This window comes from Naegleria lovaniensis (assembly GCF_003324165.1).
Source record: "Naegleria lovaniensis strain ATCC 30569 chromosome Unknown tig013, whole genome shotgun sequence".
Taxonomy (NCBI): domain Eukaryota; phylum Heterolobosea; class Eutetramitea; order Acrasida; family Naegleriidae; genus Naegleria; species Naegleria lovaniensis.
This window is the reverse complement of record NW_025407836.1, coordinates 661,134-669,699: the sequence shown is the minus strand read 5'-3', so window position 1 is coordinate 669,699 and position 8,566 is coordinate 661,134. Positions and strand designations below refer to the sequence as shown.

The 8,566-nt window shown below is 37.1% G+C and overlaps 5 protein-coding genes across 5 annotated transcripts; 2 read left to right on the top strand and 3 right to left on the bottom strand.

Annotated features, from left to right (window-relative positions):
- Positions 1-81: 81 nt before the first annotated feature.
- Positions 82-1,743, top strand: C9374_002167 (uncharacterized protein; the record flags this gene model as incomplete). The annotated part of the gene is made up of 1 exon (XM_044691555.1): positions 82-1,743. One exon carries the CDS (start codon positions 82-84, stop codon positions 1,741-1,743), a length of 1,662 nt encoding a protein of 553 aa, XP_044551124.1.
- Positions 1,744-1,847: 104 nt separating this feature from the next.
- On the bottom strand, positions 1,848-3,297 carry C9374_002166 (uncharacterized protein; the record flags this gene model as incomplete). Its single annotated transcript, XM_044691554.1, has 2 exons — positions 1,848-2,020; positions 2,076-3,297. 2 exons carry the CDS (start codon positions 3,295-3,297, stop codon positions 1,848-1,850), a joined length of 1,395 nt encoding a protein of 464 aa, XP_044551123.1.
- A 61-nt stretch (positions 3,298-3,358) lies between these two features.
- C9374_002165 (uncharacterized protein) lies at positions 3,359-4,642 on the top strand (the record flags this gene model as incomplete). The annotated part of the gene is made up of 1 exon (XM_044691553.1): positions 3,359-4,642. One exon carries the CDS (start codon positions 3,359-3,361, stop codon positions 4,640-4,642), a length of 1,284 nt encoding a protein of 427 aa, XP_044551122.1.
- Positions 4,643-4,704: 62 nt separating this feature from the next.
- Positions 4,705-6,069, bottom strand: C9374_002164 (uncharacterized protein; the record flags this gene model as incomplete). Its single annotated transcript, XM_044691552.1, has 1 exon — positions 4,705-6,069. One exon carries the CDS (start codon positions 6,067-6,069, stop codon positions 4,705-4,707), a length of 1,365 nt encoding a protein of 454 aa, XP_044551121.1.
- Positions 6,070-7,087: 1,018 nt separating this feature from the next.
- Positions 7,088-8,535, bottom strand: C9374_002163 (uncharacterized protein; the record flags this gene model as incomplete). The annotated part of the gene is made up of 2 exons (XM_044691551.1): positions 7,088-7,714; positions 7,915-8,535. 2 exons carry the CDS (start codon positions 8,533-8,535, stop codon positions 7,088-7,090), a joined length of 1,248 nt encoding a protein of 415 aa, XP_044551120.1.
- Between the last annotated feature and the right edge of the window lie 31 nt (positions 8,536-8,566).

Below are 8,566 nucleotides of genomic sequence, written 5' to 3'. Positions count from 1 at the left end.
CTCAATGCTGCGTATGGAAATTTCATTCGTGCTTGTGCCAGTGCTTCGGAAGCAAGACGAAGAGGTTATCGTGTGGCTTGGATGATTGGTTTGCATTATAGAGAAGGTTTGGAACGATTGTTGAAAACGAAACGTCGAGAGGATGAAGAATGGACACATTATGAGAGGGATTTGTTTTATTATACGAGAGTGAAACCAACGTTATTGTCCATGCCTCAATGGATTCATGATTGGTTGGATTCCAATTTTACTATATTTGGAAATGGACAAAAAGATGCGACGGCTAATACGGAAATTCCTGCGTGGGTACCAAAAGTATTGGGAACTCGATTTCTGGGAGATGTGTATTTGGCCATGATTGCCATGGGAATGGGTCACGGAACGACATTACGAAAAATCATTTTCGAACAATTACAAATCATTGAACAAGTTCAACCCATGGCCATGATGAATGAAATTGACATTTCTTCCTTAATTGCCGCTCATTTGGCACAAGTACCCATCATGGAAACATTGTCAACTCCAATTTTGGAAGGACGTCATTCGAGTTACATGTCATATTTTGTCAATTCGGTCGTTTCTCAATTATTGAAAGACATGAATTCGAATCAGGATTTACATTTTGAACAATATCAAACATTGGATGATATTAGGGCAGCTCATTCACATTTAAAAGTGATTTATGCCATTCCTGAATTGGAAAGTGATTTTATTCGAGAACGACCAAACGTTTCATTTGTGGGACATATTCAACCACCGTCGTGTGTGCATGGATTGAAACGCGTCCAAGATAAATTACGAGCATTGGAGGCATTTAAGGAACAAGTTCGAAAACACTATCCCAATCAACGAGTGATTTTTGCCTATTTTGGAAAAGGTTCCGTGGCCTTTCACAAAATTGAAAAAGAAATTCCACTCTTGTGTCAATTGTTAAATTCTAATAATCAGATTCATCAAGAATTAGACCAAACCAAAGAGGACGAATCATCATTGAATACTACAGTCATTCCCTATCATAGTTACGTTGCTCATTCATCCGTTCAAAAACCTTACACTCTTCTCAATTATACTCATTTCAGTAATTGGTACAATGGAGATGAATTGAGTGCCATTAGTGAACTCACGATGAGTCATGGAGGAGCCAATTCAGTCATTCAGAGTCTCTATTTTGGAGTTCCTACATTGGTCAATTCAGGTTACATGTTTGAAAGAGCATTTAATGGATTTAGTGCTCAGAAAGTCGGTGGTGGCGTATTGTTGGATCCTGAAGAGTTTTCACATTTACGAATTTATGAGAAATTATTTGCAAATTCACAAATTTTGAAAGAAATGAAACAATCGCTCAAACCTATTCAATATTCATTGTTGGAAAGGAATGGAGCTGAACAATTGTTGGATGATATGGAAAAGTGGCTTTCTCTGAAACGAAACGTTCCAAATGAATCGACTGAATTTACGAATCATTTGGAAAAACAAATTTCACAGCTGCCAGAACAAGTTCAGAGTTTTTATCAAAGACAACAACAACGTTTGAAATTGGAAATTATTCCACGAATGAAATTATTGATTGAGAAGGAATTGGAAATGGAACAATCATGGTTGGGTTCCATTTACTTGTTGAGACGAAATTATGGAATTTTGATTTTAATGTGGTTGAGTTTGATCTTTATAGTAATTCCAATGACACTGGTGTGGTGCTGTGTGACGAGAGTGACGACAAGTCGTCGCCGTTTTGAGGATTAAGTGTTTTGAATTCATGAGTGTTTACAATAAACCATGTGAGCAACAATCAATGAATCATGTTCATATGAAACGACATTTGCTCACAGAGGAATTTCAACGATGTTTTATCGTTTGTCCACTACAAAAAGAATTCCACAGGATGACTCGACTTGCTGAATGGTCTCTCGACTGACCAGAGTGAACTTCAAATTCACCATGCGGATATTGTGTAACGTCTTACTTTGAGAAAGGGCAGACACTGCTTCCTCTGAAATATCACTTCCTGTCAAACACAACTCTTTCAATTCACCGAAGGCAGTATTTGAGGTCAGTCTCATCTCCAATAGACGTACCCGCTAACACAAGTGTCTTCAAATGTTGAAGGGAGAGAATGGTGGAAGGTTGCAATAATTGGGAAATTTCATCTGTCAAGTCACTATTGTTTGTTAAATCTAGATGTTCCATGTTACCTAAATATTTGCTATTGAAAATGTGTTTCACACTTTCGTATCCAAGACTATTGTTTGCCAACTTGAGCCATGTTAGATGTTTCATATTTGGACTCGATGCAAGATATTCAATAGCATCATCTCGAAAATAATTCGAGTCTACACTTAATTTTGTTAAATTGCAGAAATTGGTAATCGTTACCATGCTGTCCTTCCCAAGTTGATTAAAATCTAGTATCAATGTTCGTAAATTCATGAAAATTTTGCTGTTACTATTCAGAGAAAGAATTTGTAAACTGTTGAAGGCTAAATCTAGTTCAGTAAAGTTTTGTAAATTCGAACTGTCCGCCAAGTATTGAAGGCCCGTTGAGGTATTGATGTGCATGTGTTGTAATTTCAGGATTTGAAGATTTTTCATGTTATCACTTGACGCAATTGCTTTCAAGAATGCAGTGTCATAAATTTCATTCATACTCAAATCAAGAAATGTCAAATTATGTAAATTGGCACCGTATACCAACTTTTCAACGCCATTTCCATCAAAAAGATTTCGTTTTAAAGTCAAAAACTTCAACTTGTTCATGTATGGACTCGTAGCTATCATTTCTAATGCCTCATTATCCAAATCATTCTTTGTCAAATCTAGACTTGTTAAATTTCTAAAATTCGAGTGCATTAAATATTTCAGACCTTCATTTCCAATACTACAAAATCCCAATTTCAAAGTCTCCAGCAGAGAATTACGAAAATATTGACTTTCTCCGATAGCTTTTGCTCCCTCTTCCAACAGGGTATTCAATGTGGCATCTAAATTTCTCAAATTTCTGGAGCGAGGACTAGCTGAAATTTGTTTGAAATGTTCGGCTCTCAACATGCAATGATTCAAATCCAAACTTGTAATGTTATAATAACGATGATCATCATCACGAATATTATTAGGCTCGGAAGGAAATATTTTCAAAATCAATTCTTCGGGCAACACTTTTCCTTTCAAATTCAAACCAAAAGGAATTTTCAAACTCTGTTCATAAAATTGATGACTCACCCGTGAAGCCACCAAAACAAGAAATTTCAAGTCCAGAAATTGCAACACGTGAAAAACAATATCATCAGGAATAATTATCATTTTTTTCCATTTTCAGAAAAATTCAAAAAAAAAATTCTTCAAACCTCTTCACAACTCGGTGATGGCCTTGCGTAAGAAGAAATCCAAGAAGGAAAAGAGTTCCTCCAAGCAAGGAGGCGGCAAGTTTTCCAAGCTTACTTCCTTGATCATGGGAGGAGGCTCTTCCGAGAGAAGAAAACGAAGAATTGGTTTTTCTAAAGTGTTATTGGGAGGAGATGAAAAGAAGAGTTCGTTTTTGGCAAGGCAAATTCAATATTGGCTCCGATCTCCTGATGTATTGAATTTGAATACAACCATGACCACAACGAAAACTCTCTATTCTTCACCCACTTCTTCTACAACGGTTACTATAAGTTTCACTCCAGAAACTTCCGTGGATCAAGATGATTCGGCTTTAACATCGACTACTGAACCAACAACACGACTTTCTACACAAGAAATTTCAAAACTTCAATCTGTACATGTCTTTTCAGCAAATACCAAATTAGTGGCGAGTGCATTGTCTGTTTGGTATGAAATAGTTACATATTTATTGACTCACCATAAGAGAAGAATTATTTTGCAAGAGGATTATTATCCTGAAGGAGGATTGTTGGATTATTTGGCTCGTGTGAAACGAGAAGAAGGATGGCTTGCATTGTTGGGATTTAAAAACGCAGAAAAAGATTTTACAGCATCATTGTTGACCATTGGTGCAGGAATGGCGTTTGAAAAAGGTATTCGAGCTCAAATTATTGATCCTCTTTTGGATTCTGAGAATACATCCATTCCAAATGTTGTGAAGCAATTGATTGCTATTTTGGAACTACCTTTGTCTATTGCAATGACCTATCCTTTTGATCATTCACAACTTGTCATTGTTAAAAAAAAGATTGAAAATGGTACCATTGGTACAAAAGAGAGTGACAAATCCCTTCGATGTATTCCAACTCTAAAACAATTGTACAAGGATCGTGGCCTTGTTCACGGAGTTTATTATGGATTTGGATGGCATGTATTGGAAACTGTCATTTCCAATCTAGTCAGAAGTGGCCTCAAATATGTCACAAATTTGCTCTTGGAGAAGATTGTAGGAACACAGAATTTGGAAATGGCCAAGTCATACCTTCCTGGTGACCAATTATTCACATTGGAAACGACACAAAACATTGGTGTGGAAATTGCCCACGAAGCAATCACAGCACCACTCCACTACACCATGACAACATACAGAGCTGACATGGGCAAGACCTTCTCCAATCCAGTGGAATGCTTTAGAAAAATTCAAACTGAGAGGGGATTTACCACATTTTATAAGGGAGTTTGGCTCGGAACATTGTTCCCTTCATTTGGAAAAAGAAAGTAAATGGTTTTGCCAACCTCAACATCTTATTTGGTGGAATATATTATGTCAAAACTGTTTGGTTTTTATTCTTCATCTTGGAAATTTTCCTCATCCTCTTCTTCGTCACCCTCAGCAATTTCACTTGGCACATCATCTTGTTCTTCCATGTCTTGCTCGTCGTCACTTTCAACGTCTGCTGGTGCGAGATCGTTCTCATCGTTCAAAAGGTCTGGATCTTGTTCAAGTGATTCTTGGAATTTCTTCAAGAAGGCTGATTTTTGCTTTTCCACCTTCTCCTCTTTTTCTCTCTTCTTTCTTTGCACATTTTCTTCTTGTTGTAGTCTTCGTTCTTCTTTCAGCTTCTTCTTTTCTTCACGTTCCTGTCTCTCAGCCTCTTTCACGTGCTCTGGTTTATCTTCAAACACGGAGTGATAAATGGTCTCACCTGCAAACACGCCCTCAACAACTTTTCGTAGTTTGAGAGTCAATCTTGGTCCAACTTCTTCGAGACGAATCTTGACCTTGGTTCTACTATTGGCCTCAAACATGTCATCCACTTCAATTGACTCGGCTTGGAAATTATTCATGGTGGGCACATTGGATGAACTGGCCGATGATGATGGATTCGACAATTGATTCACATGAGTCAATTCGTCAAGTTCCTTCTTGTAGAGTGTCTCCTTTTCAGAATATTGCAAGACTGTCTTTTCCTTAAGTGCAATATCCGCTTCGAGACTCACATATGGATCGGAAAGGTCATCCACCTTGTTGACTTTATCCAATAACTTGTCATCGGCTTTCTTTCCTAGTTTTTGTTTCATGTCCTTTCTCTTTTTATAGAGTGCTTGCAATTCTTCTTTGGCTCGATCGAGTTTCTTTCTCACCTCGCTTAATTTCTTGGAAGCGCTCTTCTTTAACGTATTAGCTCTGAATGGAGTAATGACATCTGAATTTTTCTTGATGCCATAATGTCTCATTTCAATGGTTTCATCCTCTTCATCATAGTTAAATAACACAACTCGTTTCACATGAGAAAGTTTAAACGATTTCACATCCACTGGTGGAAACATATTTTGAAATGTCAATGACATGAGTTGAACATGACTCTCAGTACTTGTAAAGTTATTCAAAATACAAATGGCTGGATCTTTAAAATAACTTGCTTCATCACACGAAATTTGATGATTCAACTCCTTATGGAAGAAACTTCTCAAATTTTTCATGGTGCAATAATTTTGAATTTCAAAAGTCAAAGTAGGACCATTAGGAAGTCTACAAATATTCAAGGCAGCCATAGAAATACTACTGGTCAAGGTTATCAAGTGAGTTACATGAGCTTGTTTGGAAAATTCAACATAATCTACAATTTTTGTAGAACCACTCTCATTCAACTCTTTAGCAGTGTAGGGCATCATGATTTTTCTCAAATCCGAACATAACTGCCGCATAGGCTCGGGTTTATACTTTCCTCTGACGACAATGATGGAACGAGGTACGAAGCAATTTCAGCCTCTTTTAATTCTTCCTTCTTTTGTTTGGCAGATTTTCTAATTTCATCATGGATATTCTCTTGTGCTCGGGTTTCAACTTTTTTCCTCTTTTCAGTTCGGGTCAAGTCTGCAAAGGTTCTTTGGTCTCCCTTTTTTCTCTTTAACATGATGATGGTATGGGATGTTCAAAAAAAATTGGTGTCGTATGATGATGATAATATGGTGTTAATGATATTGTCTTTCCGATGTGTTGATTCAACAATATCTTTTGAAAAAAAAACAATTCTCGCAAAATGAGGTCGATTGCTTATTTTTTTTGAACTTCTGCTTTTTTATTGGAATGCCTCAATTCTCGCTTACTGCAAAAACGGTGGAGATCAATACAACCATACCAATATTTATTGTAAATGAGGATGATTGCTCAACAAGCACGGTCTCTCTTGCCTTTCAATCAATAGCATAGAAATGTTCATACTTTGACATTGAGTTTTTTCATAGCTCTTGAAAGATGTTTTACAATTTCATGAGTGCCACTCAATCTCCACATAATCGGTACACATGATAAACAATGGCATCTTTGGTAATGTTGTACTCGGAAAGTGTTCGATCGTCGTTCAATAATTTGGCACTATAGACGAGTCGTATCTGCTCGGAAGGAATTTTCTCGGATTGAGAGATTTTTTGTTTGATTTCCGAAATGGTGTCATTGAGCTCGCAATTCAATTCGAGAAGTCTACCACACAGGAATTTGATTCGAATTTGCATCTTGGTTATTGCAACGTTCCATCAAAGAGAGATGGTGGGGTGATGTGGTAGCAGGAGGGTTTTTAATTTTTTATTTTATTCTCTCGATCAAGTTCATGTTTCAGGGTGATGAACTTTTCAAAAAATAAGTTCAAGCCAATAATTGAATCTTTGCATTCCACTTACTTGTTGAAATAATAATTTATGGTTCCATGAGAACAAATGAAATAGATTATAAATTAATTCCCACAGATCCAAGTGCATTCACAATCCATTCTGGATATTTCTGCTTTTTAAAATATAAAAACATGAAATCTTTCACAAATTTTTCAAACGATCCATTCACAATTGACTCTCTCACATTTTTCATTAAATTCATTTGGAATGCAATATTGTGATAGGTCATTAATTGTGATCCAGTTTGCTCCACTTTACATAAATTATGTAAAAAACTTCTCGAATAACATTCATCCACCATGCATGAAGATTCCAACTGAGGGTCTAACGGTCCAAAATCCATTCGATATGCGTTCGATTTCACTTTCAATGTTCCACCATCTGCAACTAGAGCTGTGCCAAATCGAGCTGTTCGACTTGGATACACACAATCAAACATGTCTACACCTAGCGCCACACACACGACTAAATCTTCGGGATATCCCACGCCCATGCAATATCTTGGCTTGTTATCTGGCAAGTAATCTGTACACATGGAAACCACCCTCCAAAATTTATCCTTCTCTTCACCTCCGCTCAAACCACCGATTGCATAACCTGGTAAATTTCGTTTAATGAGCCCATCTAGACAAATCTTTCGAAGTCTTTCATCGAGACCTCCTTGAACAATTCCAAATAGATTCTATTGTTTGAATCGTGATATGAATCATGCATTGATGAACAATTTTTCACACAAGGTATGTTGACATGATTAAATTGAATGTTTTGTAAATTCACACAAACATTGCCAATAAAAAAGTAAATTCATGATGAACCCAGTGATGAATGAATCCAAGAGAATATAATCATTTTGACAAAATGTCAAAGACACCCAAGACTTACCTGCTCATGCGGTCTCTTATGACTAGCAATACATCGATCAATCCATCGGAGTGTTCTCCATGTAGCCTCTTCAAATCGGGCCATATCCGTAGAGACTGTACTCACAACATCATCAAGAGCCATCATAATATCGGCTCCAATACTATTCTGAATCGTCATGGATTGTTCTGGAGTTAATAACATTTGACTTCCATCATGAGGTGATTGAAAATTCACTCCTTCCTCTGTAATATCAGCCAAATCCAACAATGAAACCATCTGAAAGCCTCCGCTATCTGTCAATATATTTCTCTTCCAATTCATAAATTTATGAAGTCCTCCGGCATGTTCCAGAATTTCAGGTCCAGGTCTCAATCCCAAATGATATGTATTACCGAGAATAATCTCACATCCGAGTTGTTCTAATTGATGAGTGGTTAAGCCTTTCACGGTACCTTGTGTTCCGACGGGCATGAAAATGGGTGTATTCGCCAAATGATGTGGTAATTTCAATTTTCCAACACGAGCTTTGGGTCCACATCGTGCTACTACTTCATATTCCAAGGCCGAGATGGTATTCACTTGGAAATGAGTGAGTTCAGGTTTGGAAGCATCTTCTGCCGACAAGAGAATTTCTTTCATTTTTTTTTGTGTTCACCCGTTCAACTCAAGA